The 22,993-nt window shown below is 41.2% G+C and overlaps 1 protein-coding gene and 1 non-coding gene across 2 annotated transcripts; both read right to left on the minus strand.

The window, feature by feature from the left end:
- Positions 1-3,821: 3,821 nt before the first annotated feature.
- On the minus strand, positions 3,822-22,897 carry derl1 (derlin 1). Its single transcript, XM_007900546.2, has 8 exons — positions 22,689-22,897; positions 12,823-12,922; positions 11,608-11,669; positions 10,840-10,866; positions 9,610-9,705; positions 9,280-9,332; positions 7,807-7,917; positions 3,822-6,322 (listed from the first exon to the last, which is right to left on the minus strand). Exons 1-8 carry the CDS (start codon positions 22,845-22,847, stop codon positions 6,178-6,180), a joined length of 753 nt encoding a protein of 250 aa, XP_007898737.1. The 5' UTR covers positions 22,848-22,897; the 3' UTR covers positions 3,822-6,177.
- trnaa-ggc lies at positions 16,405-16,476 on the minus strand. The gene has a single exon. It is a non-coding gene; the product is annotated as a tRNA-Ala (tRNA).
- Positions 22,898-22,993: the final 96 nt, after the last annotated feature.

A 22,993-nucleotide genomic window follows, 5' to 3' on the forward strand; every position in this document is an offset into this window, starting at 1 on the left:
ATCTTAAGTGGCATTGACTGTGGGCATAGAAACATTCATTATTGTTTAGCCTACTCTTGTGACTGGAGGGCACCAATTTCTGAAGATCCCCAAGTAGCAAAAAATGTGCAGTAAACCTTCATTTTAATAAAGATCTGAAAGGAGTTAATGCTTTGTTCATTTCAATACATTTAAAACCCCTTAAACCGAAGTTGGCCATAGCCATACCCAGTTTATAGGTCACCTGAAAACAAAGCACCCAAGACACAGTGGAGAAAATCATCTGTATAGATATCAGATAGTTTGCTGGTTGTGAATCCTCATTCTGCAAAAATAATTCTCACCGATTCTAATACTGTTTGCATTTGATGTGTATGACTGGACTGTAAACACCATTTTAACAGTGAGTTATTCAAAATATGGGAAACTTGTTGAAACAAAATCTTTCTTACCTATGAAATGTTGCACTTGAAGATACCCTTTATCAAGAAAATAAACATTTGGGGGCTGCAAAGAAATTAACACTAACTTTTTTTTGACAAAGGATTTTGCATATGGGATTTAGTTCCAGTTTATACTGTGATGCATAGGGGTAAGATTTTGTTGCACAAAATATTTCTGTAGTGACAATATTTATACAATATGGCAAAATAGTGGTTCTTTGCACAGTTAGAATAGGGTTGGACATTTGAAACAATCACATTGCTAATTATAGGCTCAAGATAAGTGTCCATCCGTTATGCAGTTGAAGATGGACAATTATTCTACTTTGTCACAATTTTACAACGTTCACATTCCAAGCTTTCACTGTGAATGTTCCAACTCAATGTTGCTTCATTCAAACATTTCTCAGATAATTAAAATCTGTAAATATTTTAAACAAAACATTGTTGCCTTGTTTTTTTATGAAACATTAAGAGTTTTAATTTTCAGGTCCCCTCCAAAAATCCCAAAGCCAACAGAACCAGAAAAGCCACAAACTTCTCCCTTAGCTAGAATAGTTTCCTCAGGTTTACTCCATGTCTCCCCATGTCAGGACATTGAGCTTAGTCTCAGCTGCACACCAGTGCAGCGCTGGGGAACACTACAATGTAGGAGGTGCCGGCCTTTGGGTGAGACATTAAACCAAAGTTTCCTCAGCCTGTCCAAGATGGATGTTAAAGGTCTCTTGACAGTTTGGAAGAACAGGGGTTTCTCCCTATGTCCTGGGTCCTCCAAATAAAAATGGGTTGCTCACTTATAGGCTGTTTGAGATATTATGAGTAAATTTATGCACAGCACTGTCCCACAAACAACAATGGGGAGAAAGACCAGGATACCAAGAAAAACTCTTCCAATACTGTCACAAGATCTGTAACACCAACCTGAAATATAGAATATTTAAAGGTTTCCCACGCAATGCATCAGTGTCAAGCCTAGATTACAAACTCAATGAGCACGGTTGAATTGGAACGAGAGAAGAGTGTTACCATTTGAGCCAAGCTGACACCTGAAAAGTTTCTGTACGAGTTCCAGTATGATCATTAACCAGAAAAAAATAATCAAAGTAAAATCTTGGAAGGAATGTTTCTAAAAATATTCAGATTGAATATTCTTTAAACTCAAACCTTCATAATAAACTTACGGATCGTATATGTTTAATGTTTCTCACATCATTGACAAAGCAATGTGGCTATTTTGTTTTGGAGTTGGCTTCACACCTTTCAATTGTTCCCCTTTTAACCTCACTTTTTTAAAAAAACTTCCAGACTTAAAACTTTGCGACTACATTGAACACTTTTTGGAGTTTGAGATACATAGAGTTCCCCTGTGTTACCCCGAGTCAGTAATTAGAGGATTGCGGGGTCAAGCCTCATAATAATAATCCTTGCATTTGATATAGCGCTTTTCACGTCTTCTGGATATCCCAAAGCGCTTCACAGAATATACTGTAAAGTGAATTGACTGTATATTTGTGGGCAAACCCAGCAGCCAATTGTGCACAGCAATGTCCCACAAACAGTCGCAGATTGAAAATGACCAATTTATTATTGTTTCGGAGGTATTATTATTAGGCGTGTGAAGGAAACTTGCCCAAGGTGTCTCATGGTGGGCATTAGCTCATGCCTAGAATGATGCTCCTTTTTCTTTGCAGGCAAGCTTTCCAAGGCATTCGAATAACTTTTCCTTCCACTGGGTCTACCCAAGTGTTCCATGAGCAGGGATAACAACAACTTGCATTTATATAGTGTCCTTCATGCAGGGTAGCGTCCAGGAGTGCTTCAATGGATGACCCAATCCAATATTTCAGCCAAGACCCATTAGTCAAGTAGTGAGATGGATGTTGCCAGGCTCTTTAATAAAAATTCATGGGGCATCACAATGGAGTCCCAGGTTTGTCCTCAATCGACCTCCACACATACAGTGAGTTGGAGTCTCTACACAGATGAGTGAGAACTCTGGCTGATTTTCCTCTGCCTAATCCACTATGCCGAGACCAATTGTAGCTCTCCAACCATCACCCTGGCTGAGATCAGCTAATTGAACCTGGATGCTGTATGAGCTTTGCTACTCAGGGAATAAACTTACTGAGCCATGGAGCTAAACCCTGTACATTCAGTTCTAATAATTGTCACATTTAACGGTAAAGGTAGAAGAGAAGCATAGGAGAGTTTGACTCAAGTGCATTAAAGGGCTTTGGCTCTGTACTGAATGGAAAGTTAGCTCCAGATTTTGAAGACTTGGAGCCAGTTCAGCAATCTTAGATCTCCTAGAGCCAACAAAAATGTTACTTGGAGGTAGAATTTGCTTCATGTTCGTTTGCCCACCTCAAACTAACAGATTATTGGCTAGGAAGTACTGTACTATCACAGCTAATAAGAACCAAGCACAGAAACTTGTCCTAAAGCATGAATTTTTATAAATTGAAAAGTCAAACTACAGATTCTTCATTTACATTTTTAACGAATTTTCTTGACAATTTAACAATTCTAAAATTCTAGAATCATGTTCCAGATCGTTTTTACATTTAAAAAAGTTAGAAATCTCAAATGAAAATTAGATGAAAATAATAAATTAACTTGATTAGAAATGATTTTCTTCCTGAGTTAAAGCCATTTTAACCTCAAACTGAAAGACATCAAGTGTAGTGTAGCGAATACTCTATCAGCAAGTTTAAAGATAGGTAGATACTTGGGAAGGATTTGGGGAAAAGGCAAGGATTAAAAAATATGCTTTTATCTAATAAAACAGCAGAATAAGCTGGACATTCTGAATGGCGTCTTCCTTTGGCAAGCACTGAATTCCCAATTTCAGTTGGACTAAAAGTGGGACGGTGCTGGCGAGGATATTTGTCTACAGTAAATCTTGAAGCAGTTTGAGAATTGCTGACATAGGTGATGCCAGAATTTTCCATTGTTCACTCGTTCCCAATTCTTTTCGGTTTGCAAGCTGTCACAAGTCATTTTAATTCATGTAGGAGCTCAGATGAATCTCAACAGATGAGTTGAAAGTTCCAACATTTTGTTTCCCATATTTTAACATATGATTGCACTTTACTTTGCTGCACTCAAAAGATTTTCCATTCCCCTCCCATGCAAGATCACTTACCATTCCAGACTGTAGCTGTCCATCAAGGTCAGAGTGCTTCCCTTTCCAAAGTTCCTTCTTTCTAAGGAAACGTGCATCCAGTGACTCGGCCAAATTCAGGGACTCACCATTCCCAGAAATGTGAGATCTCACAAGCATCGTCTTAAACTATCAGGCAATGTTTTCACATCAACACATTATAGAAGCATTTGAGATCAAACTACAAATGCATCAGGGTAAGAGACCAAAAATAAAGCAACATTGTTAAATCCCGGTTTCATTTTAGTGCTTCAATATGTTTTTTTTAATAACTAAAGCATAAATCTTTTGTATAAAACAGTTCAAGGAGTCCAATATACACTAAAAGTAAATCCTTTGATGTTTAACTATTATGTTCACATTCAACATTCACACTTGTATCTTGGAAAGAAAGACTTAACAAAAAGAATAACCTTGTCAAACTGTCACACTAGTAAAAGTGTAATCTTCACTGGTACGAATGAATCAATTTGTCAATCCAAAACCGCATCAACTGAAGACTGTACAAGACTCTTCATCTTTGTTTTCCCAGCAATTTGGAACATCTTGTAATTAAAATGGACTAAATCTGCATTTGCTGTAAAGCATTCCAACCCAAACTGAAATAAAATGATTTAAGTACTTAAACCAGGCACGATGATATTAAGACTTTTTATATTCATATCCTGGGCTTTGAGATTCATTATCAAAATTGAATGTTTTACTTATCTTCACCCTCCCTATGCTTGACATTAGAAAAAACATGTAATCACAGGCATTCTGATAACATTGCACTACATTAAAGACCACTCTTCTCATCTGCAGACACACACTGACTGAGGGCAACATTCTAACTTGCTTGTGGTTGGTTGTAGTTTTGTCTATTTTAGCTTTGCTCTTTGAGTAGAGGCTTAAACAGATCACTGTACTTACATAAACCGATTGACTTTAAAAATTGGGGTCGACAATGTGGTATTCACAAAGACAATTTGCAAACAGCGACTCAAAGAGTAACTCCTGCAGATCACTAGACTGGAGTCATGCTGAAACCTGCCTAAATGGGAGACTGCAGTCACAGTGCAGTTCTTGTGGGCTGCCCTATTACCTGCAGACTCTGTTGCAATTACTGTATTTTGAGAATATGCCTTCACTTAAAATTACGTTCGAGAACAAGCAGGCATCTCTAGTTTATAAGTGAACTATATTTCTTGAGATTTATAAAGATTCCTTGGTTTAAATGGTTCTGCTCATCAAAAGGTTTATTTCCATCATATTCGTGAAATCCCTAACGTCATGCCTCTAAAAACATTTATACTTTAATGTAAGTTAATTTTTTTCATCTTCAAATCAATGGCGTTGACAGGAAATTGAGCCGTCAAGAATCGAACATTAGAGTAGTCAAACACATTGTCTAAGAGTCTGAACTCAGAGCTTTGTACATGTACCCTGATAGATTTCTATTACCTGCACTGTTATATATCTTTTTTTAAAGGACCCGTCCCTTTACAGTGTGTAAAAATCATTGGGGGGGGGGGGGGGGGTGAGAGAGTCGAGGGAAACTGCCCTTTTGGTGGTGGTCGAGTTTTTGACACTTCAATTTTTTTTGTGAATAGTTCCTGCATATAATCTTTGAATGTCTATCTGATAACTATTCCTCTCCCCTTTTCATTTAACCAAGAAGCACCAATGTAATGGCACCAGTTATCAATTTCAAACTGCACTCCCTCCCTCTACCACAAGGACAGGTTAACAGTCCAGCACTTTATGCGGGGAGGGGAAGCGGAGAGAAAACAGGGAAAATTGGGAGAACTGTGACTGGTTACTTTTGGGACCCGTCTCAAGGAGCACAAAAAAGTGTCTGAAAAAAGTGATCAACATTTTAACGAGTGAATAAACAGTTTCTTCACACAAGGAATAAAACCAAAACATAACCACAGTCTTTCATCGATACTGCATAGTTTGAGGGTCATCCCATTGCTACAGCAGCCCAAAGAGCAGAATTAATGCACTTCTTGTTCCTCAGCACTCAAGTCTGAGGAAGAAATACAAAAGCAGCAGTAATTCTAATAATTGTATTAGTACTCAAAACAATTAAGGGAATGGAAGGGGTGAAAAAGGGAATAAGAAAATAAATGCACAAATCCAAACTGAGCATTACATTTTTTTTATATTGTTGACCATAATGAGTGGGGTCTAACATGTGGCAGTTTCTAACAGAGTTCCTTAAGCAAGGAAGCAAAATTATGTTACACTGACTCAACAATATCAAATGACACATCAATTTGTAGGGTTTCTTAAAAAATGTTATAAGAATTGCCGCATTTTAAACCTCAATGCATCAGATTTTGATTAATTTAAGATTTAATCCAAATGCTGTCTCTTACAGATCAGACTGGTGTACCCCTTGTACAGGTCTCCAGGAAAGATACAGCTGTACAGTTCCATATTACCAAAGCTCTGCACCTTCCCTTCATCAAAAGACCAACTAAAAAAGATTTGGTTTCTCAATTCTGCCACTTTTATATAACTATGCCATTCAATTTGAGCAGTAATTCCAGAATATAAATCATTTGCGCCAGGTAACACATACAATGTTCAAAATACAAAGGATGTTCAGTTATCTCCTAGCCTCTGCCCCTGGCCCCAGAAATAGCCTCTTCCCCAACCACGGCCCGGTTCTTCAGCTTGTGGTCTCCTGCTAGTTGGCCGGACTCCAAATCCTGATACGCCTCCTCTCTTTGGGGGAAAGATTCGGGTCCTGGGAGAAGGGAACAGAAACTGGTTTTGTAAATAAAATCTCTCACAAAGGTGTTCAACACTGTATCATTCAGGGAACTCAAAATGGAATTGAATATGTACTCGCAGAGAGATAATAAAACAGGGGGAAAAGGGCTTGGAATTAGAATTATTGTATATACTTCAACTGGCTTAGTTGGTAGCACTCTCTTCGCAGGGTTAGCAGCTGTGGGTCTGTAACCCATGTTTGAACTCATAATCTAGACCAGAGGTTCTCAAAGTCCAAAGTATGGGACTCACATCCCTTGGGAAGGCGTAAAGGAGACACCAATTGCATACCCCACAACGTCCAGTTTTAAAATGTTATTTCTTGTGAGCACAGGAATTGGCTAAGCTGTGTGCGTACATACGTCAGCCTCACGAGAACAGTTCCTGCATTAACCTTGAGAGGCTGGAGCATATGCACACACAGCCCAGCTGCATTCCTGCTCCAATTCAATACAATGTGCTGGCCTCCCTCATGGTTAACTCGGGAATCAATTTGTGAGGCTGGCACATGGGAGCCAATTCCTGTGTTCACAGCTAAGGGTTTTTATTAATTAAAAAATGGGATGTTGGGTAAGTTGTATCTTTGTTTTAAGAAAGCTTTGATTTAAAAAAAATTGTTAGAAAACTTTTAATAATAATCCTTGCATTTGATGAAGCGCTTTTCACGTCTTCTAGACATCTCAAAGTGCTTCACAGAATATACAGTAAAGTGAATTGAATATATATTTGTGGGCGAAATGCAGCAGCCAACTGCACACAGCGGTGTGCAGTCGACACAAACAGTCGAAGATTGAAGCAACCAATTTATTATTCTTGAGGGATTACTATTAGTCGTGTGGAGTAAGGAAACGTGCCCAAGGTTTTGCCTTGCCGGGAATCGAACCCAGGTCTCTTGCTTGCGAAGCAAGTGCTCTAACCACTGAGCTACAGGACTCCACTTTTTGCAGAAGTGATGGCAGTGGAGGTTCCAGCAAAAAGCAGGAGCCGAAAATATGATGATGTTCATTTAAAACTGGAGTAGGTCCAGCAGTACCACTCAGTGTGTTGTATGTGTTGAAGTTCTGGCAAATGTGTTAGTCTTAGTTAACTATGGGAAGGAGCATCTGTATTTTATCTTAGCTTAGAGAAGCTCACTGTAACAAAGTTTGAGATACCCTAGTCTAGACCAATAGTCCACTGCCACGTAGGAGATGCCATCCTTCAGATTAGATGTTAAACCTATCTCAGGTTTACTTGCTCAGGTTGATGTTTAATAATCCTATGACACTATTTGAAAAAAAGGTAAACTAATTATTCACTCCTGACGGCGCCTGCTATCAACTGTGCCAGGCTGACACCATGAAGCATAGGTTTTATAGGTCAAATTATCTCCTTCTGTATTGTAATTTCCATAAGTGTATATACAACACTTCCAATCCCACAATAAAACAAATCACTGTTCTCAGTTACATTACTTACAGAAAACCAGGTGTAGAAAGAAACGTTCTGCCACCGAAATCCTGAGGGTATTTAAACATCAGGAAGTAGTACATGTGTCCAACAAAGATGCCAACAAGCTCATCCACTATCCTGCCAATGGATTTGAAAAAAAGAGAAATGTTAATAAAAGTGCAAAAAGGCATTTATTAGGAGCTTTAGTTCCCATCATTTTACGCTGAAAGATAATGTAAGCAGCACAATGGACTGGCACCAGCACACAGTGCCAAAGAGTATGACATGCACAAATGGCACAATCCCCTATACGACCAATTGCAACATCTATACTACTGCAAGACTAATACTGCTGACTAGGGATCAAACCTGAAACCTCTCTGGTCTGTATGGCTCTGTTCCACATTCAGTTGTCTCTTTACCAAGAAATGTCATTTTTTTATTTGAAACAGATTTGGGGGAATTTTTTGCTTTGAAGGTAAATTAGTTATTCCAATAACACAGCCAATGAAGAATTCATTGGCACCCACCCAGCCTCTTTTTCATTCAATATCTGATCTTAATGGAGGCTGTTCAGTAGCCACCAATGCAAGAAATAAAAACCAACAAATACTACAGGATTTAATGTTAAATTAGTTCAGCAGAAATTATATACTTTGTTTCTATGCTTAAAGCTCATACTTATTCAAAAAGCATTTTATAATGTTATAACATGGCTATACACCAACAAAAACAAGTTGGTTGCTGCTAAAGACTCAATTGCAAAATATATTTTTCCTCTCTCTTCCCCAACCAATTATTGTGCAATTTATTGCATCAGCTGGCTCAGTTGGTAGCATTTTCTCCTCTCGAGCTAGAAGTTTGTGGGTTCAAGCCCTATGTTGGCCCGTGAACTCACATAGTTAAAGCTGACACTCCATTGCAGAGCGGAGGGTGTGCTGCATTGTCGGAGGTACCATCATTCAAATAAGATGTTAACCGAGGCTCATCTGCCTGTTCAGGGGGACGATAAAGATCCTGCAACACTACCACTAAATAAATATTGGTCACTCACTTCATGGCTGTTTGTGGGACATTGCTGCATGCAAATTGATTGCCAGGTTCACCCATAAAACACAGTCACTGCATTTTACAATATATCCTATGAAGCTCTTTGGGACATCCTCCCGACATGAAAAGCACTATATTAAATGTCAAGAGCATTATTATTATTATTAATTCTGCTATAGAATACCTGTGTAAATCAATTCTATGGCTGAATTTTGTACAATAATACAATACAACAGCAGCAAGAATACAACACTACTCACAGTTCTAAAGTGAAGGCTCAGCAGTAGGTGTGGCTGATGATTCCCAATTTCATAGTGCGGTACATTATGCTCCATCTATAACCTCACCCCATAACCCAGCACCAAGCTGTTCCACACATTTGTATTGTATTCATTCACAATTCTATGAGTTCACATTGCTTAGAGCACATTGAATCTATTGCATACTTACGAATTCCTTAGGATATAGTTGAATATTAGCAGAGCCCACGGTAAGTAGCAGGCCTATGAAAACAAAAATATAACATTCATCTGTGAAAATCTGTGAACTTATCTCGATGCCATTTAATAGTTTTTTTTTTACTGATGTATAAAATGATATTGGGTTCTGGTGTTACAATGCACATTAGACCATTGTTAAACACTCAGGCATTATCCCTCATGAAGTGCACTATACACATACAGCTTGTTATTGTTGAAGTTGCTTTGAAATTTGAAAGCAATTAGTACCTGGTAATGTACCTGGGACATTGGATGGACAAAAATAGCAAAATTTGCTTACCTTAAATGTCATCCCAAACCAAAATGTTACAATCTGGTCTTTATTCAGCTGTGCCCACACATATACCACTGTCAGAACAAGTGGAACAAACAGAATCTGCAAGCAGAGAAAAATGATCCCCGGGTTATCACGCAATTGTGGAACAGAAGAAATATTTATAGAAACATTCTAGTGTTCATGCCACTTTTTTTTGGTTCATGCTGCTATTTTGAATACTGCACTACTTAACACATTATTTCAATTTAACTTTCAATGAAATAGAGGCTCGTCACTGTAGCACAAGCCTACAACATCACACAAGCCCAAAAGTTCTGTGTTTCTACCTTGGTTGCCAAGGGGGAAATAATATCAGTCATCTCCATTATTGATTTAAGATGAACTCAAAAGTCATGCAATGTTACAGCACAGACGCAAACTACTCAGTCCATCAAATCTGCACTGGTGCTTTTCTCCACATGAGCCCCCTAAACTAATCCCACTCTACTGTTCTCTCCTTTAATATTCCATTTGTAAAGAATTTGCAAAGTCTGCTTCAACAATTTTGTTAGAGGATTTATAGACTTTTTAAAAATAGAGGGATTAGGGGATATGGGGATAGGGCAGGTAATTAGAGTTAGATCTGAAGATCAGCCATGATGATCTTATGTTCACATTCTCACTACCCTTGATGTAAAGAATTATTTCTAACCTTCCCTTTAAAATCCCTTTGTGGAATTTCATGTGAAATTTGTGGCCTTTTGTTACTCATTCAATGACTAGTGGAAATAATCTATTACTATTTATCCCATCAAAAATATTCGAAGACCTGTCACGTTACCGTCTTATCTTCTCATCTCAGGGAAAAAGACAACTTTTGATTTAAACTGTGGCCCTATTGCAAATAGCCATTGACACTACCATACACTTTCTGTTATTCCGAATCAGCAATCCTCACCTACCCAATACCAAACAAACTAAATAAAATCACTTCTCGTCTGTCACGTAATAACACTAAAAGTTCTATTTTTCTTGCTCTCAAGCTTACATTTAACCAGAGCTTTTACACAATAAATATCAGCATCTAAGCTCATGAATATTTCAACAAATAAAATGCAGCCTTTTCTCTCACTCTCCTCCCCTCCCCCACACACATCAAAATAACAACTGGGCACGTTTCCTTCCGTTCACTTTAAATTTAAACATGAAAAAAAATTTCAGGAAGTACTCTTTCCCCATTCCTTTGATACTCACTGGCATTCCGATGACAAATCCAACTATCTGTTGCAGTATCATTCAGGAAACAAATATTCATTTTGTTTCACGTTATTGGCTATTGTCCCAACAATCTGATGTAAATGGTTCTGAAGTAAAAGATAGGACTGGCTATTGGACACAGGTTCACATGCCTGACATGTCCACACACTTTAGTCACATTGACAAGTCATGAGTTACTGCAGACCCAAATGGCTTTGCCAGACATAACTAATTCAGGGAGGTTCAGTTACAAGGATTTTTAAGACATTTTATCCAACTCAAAAGGATTAATGGACCCATTGGGATTTGACCCCAGACCCTTTTGTTCCCTAGTCTCATTGCTCAGCTAACCTGGACTAACTGGGTTATCCTTTTACAGATGTATACTGAAAAAGCTACCTTCATAACATGGGATTAGCCTAAAATAAATCAAACATATTCATATATCGTCTGAGGTATATACTCAATGGGAACAATTGAATAAAAGTGGTGTTTGTTTATCACAGGGACGGCTTCTATTAAATACATTATGGAAAAAAAAGGAAAGAGCACAAGCAAGTTTCATTCCAGGAAGGGTGGTTAAGGCCAAAACCCTGGACTAATTTTTTTTTAAAAAAAGCTTGCTACAGTGAGGGGTAGATAGTAGAGTAGGTATTCTGGAAGGATTAAATCAAATGGGCCAAAGAGCCTTCTTCATCCAAACTAATCTTATGTTAGATGAAAGTTAGATGACTAGGCAACATTCCTTGACAACATAAAGGATACCACCGTGCAAATCCAGTTGAAAAACAACATAAATACGTAATCGGCTGTTCTTCCAAAGAAATCTGAAAGAAAAGAGAAAGGATTATTTTTCCAGCTGCCTGATCAAATGCTTCAAATCACTCAAGATGTTTGAGACAGCACAGACCCTCCTCAACCAGAGTCAAGTTTGAACTTAGTCTAAAAAAAGTGGTGAAAACTTTCACTCAGACATCTATTCCAAGAGGAGGTACCATCAATCGAACCACTCAACACATATGATTGGTTAGCTCAAACCTTTTAAAAATAAATCGTCTTAAACGATAAGTGTTGATAAGTAAACCGACTTTTCAATGTAAAACTTGACTGTGCAAGCGAGTTGAATGCACATGCACATACGTACAATATATATGGCACAAATTGTAGATATCCTGAATTGAAGATTGCATCGATATCAATGGGTACCTAGTCGTTAGGGCTCTGTTGGAATTGTCTGACCTGGATTCCACTCAGATTAGAACACAACCTCAAGTAACACTTATCAGACCTGCAGTTTTGAGGTCCCCCTTCAATGTACCTAAATTTCAACAGCATGACAGAATCAACTCTTCTCTCTAGGGATTGAGCAGGAGAGTGGCATTTATTTGGGTTGATGTGAAGAAAACACTAGCATTGATGGGTTGAAAGGGTTGAAAGGTCTCAAGACCTTTCTCTTCGACCGTGCCTTCAGCTCCCCTCTCGACTCTCTAGCCCCTCCTCGCTACCTCCCTTCCCTCCCCTCACCCTGACCATTTCCCCCCTGCTCGGGTCCTGACCCAACTGTACAGCGCCTTGGGACGTCCTCCTGATGTGAAAGGCGCTCTATAAATGGAATCTTGTTGTTGTTGATCTAAACCTTGGGGAGCCTAGGAATAAAGTATTATAATGCAGAGTACTTTCAAGTCCAGTGGCTCAACAAAGAGAAGCCTTCTCTCTAAAACATCAGGGAAGACATCTAGTTCTATTCTTGTCCTGAAGCCATGCAAGATTATTTTACATATGAAACTCTACCACCTTTCCGGACAATTTTATGAAAGGCCAAGTTGGCTTTCTAATCAGAGGGCTTAAATTCCAATCTCCAGGGATTTGGCAATTTCAGCGATGAGGAAATCCCACTAGAAGTTGACATCATCCATACCACCACATGCAATGCAACCCTCTGAATTTTAGCCCCCTGATGTTCACAAGACAAAAACATACCTCTTTCCAAGTTGGAGGAATAAGAATACAGAAAATAAAGCTGAATCAGGTAATGGAATCCCATCGGGTAGAAGAGACATGCTGTTATCGGTCTCCATATCTGTGAACAAACGATAAGGTTGGTTCTTTATTATTTCCATGCATAGCACCAATCTAGTGAGGAAACAGACCATGGAACACTTTATGTGTTCTTCAATGCTTTAAATTCGTAGTCTTAAAAAAAACTGCTGAAATATTGCACTTTGTTTTATTAAATAGAATGATTAAAACGTCTTCTGACCCAAGTCCACCCATGCTGAACCAGATCCTCTGCAAATTGTGGATGAATCCTCATGTGAAACAGATCATCGAATGCCAAAATTAGCAGAAAATGTTAGTTTGCTAACCTAAAGCACACAGCTTACATTTGTTAGAAACTGAGGAGCTACCGGTGGGCTTGATGTATTTTCAGTGGGATGGCCAGTGTCTGAGTTGTAATGTAATGGCTCAGACTTGGGGTCAGGTCATCTGGGAACCCGGCTGCACATCTAGGAAAGGAGCAAGAGGCACAGAGTTCCCCAAAAGAGGAGAGCCAGAGTAAATAACCCCCAAAATTGAGAGTTTCACCCTTTCAAAATAAAAGAAAAAGAAGTAACATATCAAACTCCAATTTAATCAAATATGTCTAATGGGAATTAAATATTTGGGTAAGTACACATACAATAGCCAACCAGCCCTCACAAATCTTCCTTCCTGCACATTTCCCTCAGTTGTATTTCTCTAAAAACTGCAGCTAAGGCATAAAACCTTGTTTAAATCCTTCTCATAATGATTAGGTTTGGCGTTCTTCAAAATGCAGCAAAGTCCAGTGTCCAGATCAGAAAAAAAACAAGCATTTACTAATCATTGGCAACGCTTGAATAATTCTGAAAACCCAGACCCAATTGTATAAAATACAAAAATACTACATTTTATACAATTTAGAAAAACTTCACATAACCTTTATCAATGTCTATTTGTTCACACTTTCCTAACCTCTCTTCCAACTGGCACATTTTGTTTAGTATCTTGAAATCTGCATGGCTGGGTTTATGAACAGTGGAAACATCAAATCCTGTTCAGACTTTGAAGAATCCCATAGAATCCTGCACATAAACAACACTCCCATGCGGCTAGTTTTAAAGTACTGCATTCATTTGAATCTTAGGAGCAGATTTGTTTTCATTAAAATAAACCTCCAAAATCAGGGTGCACTTTAGAATTGATGGTGTTATAGGAATTGCAACAAAGATCTTTTTCCCCGCTCTAAAATCATTAAATTCAAGCCTTGTGCCATGAACAGCAATCAGCAGTAAGATTTGAGGTTTAAATTCACCAGCTTTTTTTAAAAAAAATCACAGAACAGCACCAGCCACACAGAAAATTTAAACAGTTTTCACATTTAAAGACCATTACAACATGCTGGGGCTTGGTGATGTTTACTTGGATAAAGAGAAGGCCATTCTCAACACATCTTTTCGGATGTGTGAATGCAACTGGAAACTAACAAACGTGTTCATTTTTAAAAATGAGGCTGTCTGTGCCTGGTATGGCCTCTCTCTCTCCCCCATCCCTGTATTGTAGACACACTACGCAGAAAATTCCTTAACAATTATAATTCTGCAGTCAACGTGACCTTATCTGTTTACCAACGATATCCTTCTTGATAGCTATTATGGCAAGCTGTCCCTCCTCGGTGGAGTATTCTCTCCATCACCTGTGTTGACCATTCCTTTCCAGTCTAATGCCTACCTCTCTGTATGCCTAGATGACCAAATACTGTACTCAAATGCTGGTCTTTCTAGCTCCATTCACAAACTTTAATTCATCCATAACTACAGTACATTTGCACAGATATAGTACAATATTTTGCTTGCATCTCTCAATGCCAAATTCGTAAAACTAGTTGAAGCTTGTCCCTCCTCAGTGGAGTATTCTCACCATTGCCTCTTTCGCTCTCATTTTTTTTTACTGAGAATAAAAAAAGTCTAATTATCGTATCAGATTATGTAATAATGGACCAAAAAAAAGCTTCCTAAATTGACTCGTTATCCTTTAATCCCTAGTACTCAGTACAAAGTCACTTATTCCTGTTGAATCACATTTTCTGCTCAATTGAAATTTTAACAGCACACAGGCTATCAGAATGTCATACTTTTAGATACTGTGAGTGGAATTGATAACTAGAAAATAATTCATCATGTCCTTGCGTAAATATTCTTTTAAATAAAAAAAATCAGAATTCCTCTAATATAAATGCTACTTATATTTCCATCTGGAGACCCTCTGTCTCACCCCCGATCTCGCCTCTTTCAAGGCCAGTCTCAAGGCTTTCCTCTTTGACCGTATCTTCGGTCATCTTCCCACCTTCATCCACATCGCCCTCCACTCCTCTCGACTCCAACCCCCAGATCGCGTGCAAACACTTCATTGTCCAACGGCGCCTATGAAAGTCCTCCCAACGTAAAAGGAGCTATAAAAAGGCTGCCCCTCCAGCAGGGCTCAGCATTGCCCCTCCCCAGCAGGGCTCAGCATTGCCCCTCCCCAGCAGGGCTCAGCATTGCCCCTCCCCAGCAGGGCTCAGCATTGCCCCTCCCCAGCAGGGCTCAGCATTGCCCCTCCAGCAGGGCTCGGCATTGCCCCTCCCCAGCAGGGCTCAGCATTGCCCCTCCCCAGCAGGGCTTGGCATTGCCCCTCCCCAGCAGGGCTTGGCATTGCCCCTCCCCAGCAGGGCTTGGCATTGCCCCTCCCCAGCAGGGCTTGGCATTGCCCCTCCCCAGCAGGGCTCGGCATTGCCCCTCCCCAGCAGGGCTCAGCATTGCATTGTTAAAGACGGGACCACAGTTTAAAGATTTATCAATGAGCCAGACAGGCTGGGGTCCTAATAATCGGTCTCCATGGGTAGGGAGGAGGAAAGAAACAGCTAGGATTCTTAGTCCAGATCATCTATATACTAATAAAACGACAATGTCTGCATGTGTGCATTTCAAGAAGGATCTCAATAACCGATTGATGTAGAGACATGATTTATACCTCATTGGAAGGTCTTGCACCTAGGAGTGACATGGGCATGTTTGTTTTCAGATATCTATTATCGTTCGTGAGTTATGACCTAAAATGTATTGCAGTTTTGCGTTTTACGCTGCAGTCACACCTGGTGGCCACGCTGGCTGACCGTGATGCTGTGGCATCCTGCGTCACAGAGCACACACGTAGCCAAGCAGCGTCAGGACCAAATAAAGAAAACAGATTAAGCTAAACCGTGGCAACAACAGCAAAATTACATATTTAAAGCGCCTTTCATGTCCAAAGGAAGTCGCAGTGATTATAATAATAATAATCCTTGCATTTGATATAGCGCTTTTCACGTCTTGAGACGTCTCAAAGTGTTTCACAGAATATAATGTAAAGTGAATTGACTGTATATTTTGTGGGTGAAACGCGGCAGCCAATTGCGCACAGCAGTGTCCCACAAACAGTTGTGGATTGAAGCGACCAATTTATTGTTTTTTTTCTTGAGGGATTATTATTGGGCGTGTAGAGTAAGGAAACTTGCCCAAGGTTTGGCCCTGCTGGGAATCGAACCCAGGTCTCTCACTTGCCAGGTGAGTGCTCTAACCACAGAGCTACAGAACTCCTAAGGAACCCAGGAGACTCGTGTTACACTTTGGGTTGTCAACCCTACCAATAACATAAATACTCAATACTCAGGGTGACTGAAACCTTGAATCCATTTGGTTAAAAAGTGATCTTATAGAGATTAAACGATTGGAAAAATATAAGACTTTATATTTTTATATAAGCTGATGTTTAAAGAGTAAATGATTTTACAGTATCTTATTCTCAAAGATGCTCAACTGTACATTTAAAGCAGTGTATTTCTACAGTTTAACTCAGTCTATTCCAATAGTATGCATAATACTTACAGTACAACTTGCAGTAAAGTCAATATCTAATGATATTTTGAAGGCCTCTTTAAGTACAGTTCTGTTTTCATTATATTAAATTATACACCTATATTTATCAATTTAAAGATGCTTAAGCGAAAATTAAACCTTTCAAGGATAAGTAAAAATCCTAGACAAAAGAGAGAAGGCCCACAAAATGAAACTGAAGACCAAAGAACAGCGAGGCTGTACTTAAATGCTGAAAGGACTGCAACAGCGTGCCAAAATGAGTTGCCCACTCAAAGAACAGTGGAGCCAAAATGAGTCCTCCCATAGGATTCCTCCCAGATGAGTATAGATAAAGATGAAATATCTGTCTGTGTGCCAATCTACATTCCATATTGGATGCTTTGGTTGCAAGCAAAGCTGCAACAGGTACAGCTAGTTAGTCTATAAAGTGCACCTGCCGGGAGACTGACAGTTCAGAATACGTGAATGTGGATGTTCTTTGGTTTTAGTCCAGCGGCCCTAAACTATGGCTCAGTTGGAACCGCTCTCGCCTCAGAGTCAGAAGGTTGTGGGTTCATTCACCACGTTGGGACTTGAACTCATATAATCTAAGATCCAATGCTAGTGCTGGGGGTTTGTTGCAATGTTGGAGGTGCCGTCCTTTGGATGAGACTTAAAACATAGTGCTTACTCAAGTAGACAGTTTTCTCCTGGTGCCCTGGTCAACAATCCCCAATAAAATTAGTCATTCACGTTCCGACTGTTTGTGGGACAATGCTGTGGCAGCTTGGCTGCTGTATTTGGCCACAAAATAGTCACTCCGCTTTACAGTAAACCCTGTGCAGTGCATCTACTTACATTTGATTGCTTTAGAATTATATTCTAAATTATAAGGCAGTCCTCTTAATTGAGGGTTTCACAGGATGTTGCAAAGCATGAGCATGGAAATTAAAATCTTAAAAATCATTTCCAGGTCACAAGAATTATAATTCTGTCCAAACACAAAAAACAATAGTACATGCAAGCATAACTTATTCTGGCTCCTTAATTGAACAGTTTCCATCCCTTTTTGGCCTGTGCTGCAGGAAGAGCTGACATTGGAGGATCAAAAAGTGACCTTGCTATGAACGCTTGGCCATAACAAGCCAGTTATTCCTGTGGTAACCCTTTCATAGCAGAGTGTGAGCACTGGTACAGTCCAACCCGTCTTCAACAACATCTCAGGGGACTGGGCCAAAGTGGGATTTATATAAGAGTGGCCTCTGAGAAAGTGTTTGTTGATCCAGAGTGGTTGTTGCTGAGTGGAGGTGGTTGCTTGAACAGGTTTGATTGTACATCAAGAAAAGTTGAATCCCCTTTAACCCAGGAAGATGCAAGGAATAGTATAAGCCACAACTTCGGCCTGCCCAAGTGGAGAGCTAGAATTTACTTCGAAAGAAAAGCCAACTTAATGCTCGCAAATCCATCAACTATTTGAACTAATATAGTTACCCACACGTAGGTTGCTTGTAACAGATGTCTCCTCACTTCTCTGCAGTACTGTGGTTGTTACTTGAGCATGCTACTGCTACAGACTCACCAGCTGCACTTCTATATATAAACTTAGTGCACACACACACATTTCATTTACAAAAAATACGCTTGTACCGCTGCAGCAGTACAATACAGAGGTGCAGTTTGCCTCGGCTTACACAACTGCCTGTGACCAAGGATTTCACTGGAGTGAAACTTAATGGAGCTTGTGGTTTTCAGGACAACAGCAGACTACAATTGGCCTCGATAGCTGAGGACTGTGGGAGATTGGAAGGGGCAGGACCTCAATGCTTGAGGGTTGCAGCAATACGTAAGCATCACCCAACATGAGTCAGCAAATTCAGAAGTGAGAAAATGATACAGGCAAAGCCGTAAGCTGTGTTCTGAACTTCTTTAGCTCTTAAAATGTAGTTTGTCATCAGTAAGCCTTAAACTCAGAACTTCAGAACTCTGCAGCTCGTGTACTGTCCCGCACCAGGCTTCGTGACCACATCACTCCCACCCTCGCTCGCCTCCACTGGCTCCCCATCCCCCAGAGGATTGATTTCAAGATCCTCATCCTCACCTACAAGGCCATTCACGGCCTCACTCCCTCCTACCTCTCCGACCTACTATCCCCCTACCTACCTGCCCGTACCCTCCGTTCCTCCGGCTCCGGTCTGCTCCACATCCCCCGCCCCAACCGCCCTACCATCGGTGGTCGGGCCTTCAGCCTCTCAGCCCCGAGGCTCTGGAACTCTATCACCCAGTGCCTTCGCCACCTCCTCCCTTTCCTCCTTCACGGCCGGTCTCAAGACCTTTCTCTTTGACCGTGCCTTCAGCTCCCCTCTCGACTCTCTACCCCCTCCTCGCTCCCTCCCTCCCTCCCCTCACCCTGACCATTTCCCCCCTGCTCGGGTCCTGACCCAACTGTACAGCGCCTTGGGACGTCCTCCCGACGTGAAAGGCGCTCTATAAATGCAATTTTGTTGCTGTTGTTAAAGATAACTGAGTAAAATTCTGAATGGCAATAAATGGCATTTCTGTAAGCCTATATATTTTATATATAGTCCCGTAGCTTAGTGGTTAGAGCACTCGCCTTGCAAGCGAGAGGACCTGGGTTCAATTCCCGGCAGGGAGAAACAATTACTCCACATGCCTCTGTTCCTACTAGCAGTAAGTAGGAACCCAGTTGTTAGTCGATTGGTGGATCGCTTTTCCAGGGGTAATTCCTTCAAAATAAAAATAATTCATTATTTTTATTTATGGTCACTCAATCCACGACTGTTTGTGGGACACCGCTGTGCGCAATTAGCTGCCGCATTTCACCCAAAAAATATACGATCAATTCACTCTACAGTATATTCTGTAACGTGCTTTGAGACGTCTCAAAGACGCTACATAAAATGCAAGGATTAATATTATTATGATCTGCTGCAATGATTTTGAAGACAGATTCTAAAAGCGAAAGCAAGGCTAACAAACCATGCCTTTTATTAGAATAATTTAGTTCTTATAAAGGAGTACAACGCAACATGTTAACCTTCCTTTCTTTTTATCCTCGTGTGTATTTCCATAGGAACCTAATAATAATCCTTCCATTTGATAGTGTTTTTCACGTCTTCTAGACATCTCAACAACATCTTGGATTTATATAGCGCCCTCCACGCCGGACAGCAGCTCAGAGCACTTCACAGTAATGGCTCCCGGGGCCGAGCCAGGGGAAGGGGGGGGAAGGTGACCAAAGGCGCAGTCGAAAAGAAAGGTCTTCAGCAGAGACCTGAAAATAGGAAGAGAGGGGGTGAGGCGAAGGGAGTGAGGCAGGGAGTTCCAGAGCCTCGAGGCGTAGAGGCTGAAAGCACGGCTGCTGAGGGTGGAGCGGAGGACTCGGGGGACAAGGAGGAGGCCAGACCCGGAGGAACGAGGAGCATCTCAAAGCGCTTCACAGAATATACTAATAATAATAATAATCCTTGCATTTGATATAGCGCTTTTCACGTCGGGAGGACATCCCAAAGCGCTTCACAGAATATACTACAAAGTGAATTGACTGTATATTTGTGGGCAAAACACGGCAGCCAATTGCGCACAGCAGTGTCCCACAAACAGTTGTGGATTGAGTGACCAAATTATTATTTTATTATTTTTTTCTTGAGGAATAATTATCAGGCATATGGAGTAAGGAAACTTGCCCAAGGTTTCGCCCTGCCGGGAATCGATCTCCGGTCTCTCGCTTGCGAGGCGAGTGCTCTAACCACTGAGCTATAGGACTATAGGAACAGTAGTAGGCCATTCAGCCCTTCGAGCCTGTTCCGCAAATCAATTAGATCATGGCTGATCTGTACCTCAACTAATTCTGTCAATTCTAATTTCCTGCTTTTTCCCCATATCCCTTGATACCTTGAACTATCAAAAATCTATGAATCTAGAAACCTATAGGATCATCAAAGGGCATGATAGAGTAGATAGTGGGAGATTGTTTCCCCTGGTTGGAGAAACTAAAACCAGGGGTCACAACCTTAAAATCAGAGGCCAGCCCTTTTGCACTGAGTTGAGGAAGAACTTCTTCACTCAAAGGGTAGTGAATGTGTGGAACTCACTACCCCAAAGGGCTGTTGACGCTCAGTCCTTGAACATATTCAAGACTGAGATAGATATGTTTCTTATTGCAAAAGGGATTAAGGGATATGGGGTTAAGGGGCTGGGTCAGGTTATTGGCTGGAGTTAGATCAGCCATGATTGAAGGCGGGGCAGGCTCGAAGGGCCGAATGGCCTACTCCTGCTCCTACATGTTATGTTAAACTCACTCTTGAAGATGTGGATGGATCCAGCATCCACAGCCTTTTGGGGAGAGAATTCCAGATTTCTACCACCTTTTGAGTGAAAAAATGCTTCCTGATTTCACTCTTAAATGGCCTGGTTTTAATTTTAAGACTATGCCCCCCTTGTTTTGGATTCCCCCACCAGAGGAAATAGCTTCTCTGCATCTACCCTATCAAATCCCTTTATCATCTTAAATACCACAATCAATCCAGGTTTACGCAGCTTTTCCATGTAACTTAACCCTTTAAGGCTTGGTAACATTCTGGTGAACCCGCTCTGCACCCTTTCCAGGGCCAATTTGCAGCAATGTTCTGATTTTTATTTCAGAAATTGCAAGGTTTTCTGTGCAGTACAGCCTTACTACCCCTCTACACATAAAATGTTACAATGATAAACAGCAATACTTTGTGAAATCTGGGTTAATGATTTTGAAAAAAAATCAGTATTTTCCACCCCATCTCAGAAGTCGCACTACGTTTACAAAAATAGGTAAATATAACAAAGCCTGACTCAGATGCTAACTCTCTTGCCTCCAAGTTAGAAGTTGTGCATTCAAGCCCCACATAGGGACCTTGAATTCAGTCTAGCTTGTCACTCCAACGCAGTCAGAGGAGCCAAACTTTGGATGAGACATTAAACCGAAGTCCCACCTGCCTGTAGAGCTCGAAAAGAATTGTAGTTTCTTCTGATGTCCTGACCAACAACCTCCCAATTAAAATTATTCATTTCGTGGCAGGTAAATGCACCACATTCACCTGGTTACAAATAAATAGCCAATACACTTTACAGAAAAATTCCGTGAAGAGCTTTCTAACAATCTCACAATGTGATAAGTCGCTATAATACTTGCGTTTGACCTAGCACTTATACAACTGAAAAACCTCAAAGCACTCCACAGGATTTTATATTAAGGTGCATGATTGTATTTGCTGGCTATATTAACACATTTGGACCAAAGGTCACCTATGGATTCTCTACATTCAATTCAATGACATTTCACAATAATATAATTGATATATCCGAGTAATCATTGAACCACTGCCTAACAAGGAGCCACATTCCTCCTTAGCAGCTTACTCACCGCTCCACACTAACCACATTCATCAAGGAAGCAAAAATAAGATTTTGAGGACGCATCAGTGGTATTGAAAGTAGTTGGTTTGAAATTACATGACTTTAAAGAGTGTGTGGGGGGGGAGTGAACTTTCATTGCAACTGTAAACCCTGATCTCTGAAGACCAGCTGCACTGTAACACGTAGGAGGGAGGGAGGGAGGGGTGGAGGGTGGAGGGGGAGGGTAGGGGTGGAGGGGATGGAGGGAGGTGGGGAGGGTAGGGGTGGAGGGGATGGAGGGAGGTGGGGAGGGTAGGGGTGGAGGGGATGGAGGGAGGGGGGGAGGGTAGGGGTAAGGGGGGAGGGGAGGGGGTAGGGGGGGAGTGGGGGGGGGAGTGGGGGGAGGGGAGGAGTGGGGGGGGGAGTGGGTGGAGGGGTAAGGGGGAGGGGAGGGGTGGGGGGGTGGAGTGGGGGAGGGGTAGGGGGAGGGGAGGCCTGATCCAGTGAGGGCTGAAGTCAGGCGTTTACAGTGAAAGCTCCGCCTGCGGTCGAGCGAGTCCTTACCTGGAAGCGGTAGAAGAAAGGCTCGGCCCACAGCACCAGGGACCTGCCGCTCACCAGGCTCAGCCTCTCCAGGACGGGCACCACCACACTGCCCGTGAACCAGCACCTGGTGACCGGGGGGATGCTGCGGTACCACTCTCCCAGGCCGCTCTCAGCCATCGCCGCTCCTCAGGCCCAACAACCGCCACCTACAGTGAGAGAGAGAGGGAGGGAGGGCGGGGAGCAGTTGGAGCCCCTTTCCCGGGGCCCTGTGGCTTTCAGGGCAACGACTCAAAAGTACCCGACGCTCACTCTCGCCTCTCCTC

This window comes from Callorhinchus milii, unplaced genomic scaffold (genome assembly GCF_018977255.1).
Source record: "Callorhinchus milii isolate IMCB2004 unplaced genomic scaffold, IMCB_Cmil_1.0 Scaffold2, whole genome shotgun sequence".
Classification (NCBI taxonomy): Eukaryota; Metazoa; Chordata; class Chondrichthyes; order Chimaeriformes; family Callorhinchidae; genus Callorhinchus; species Callorhinchus milii.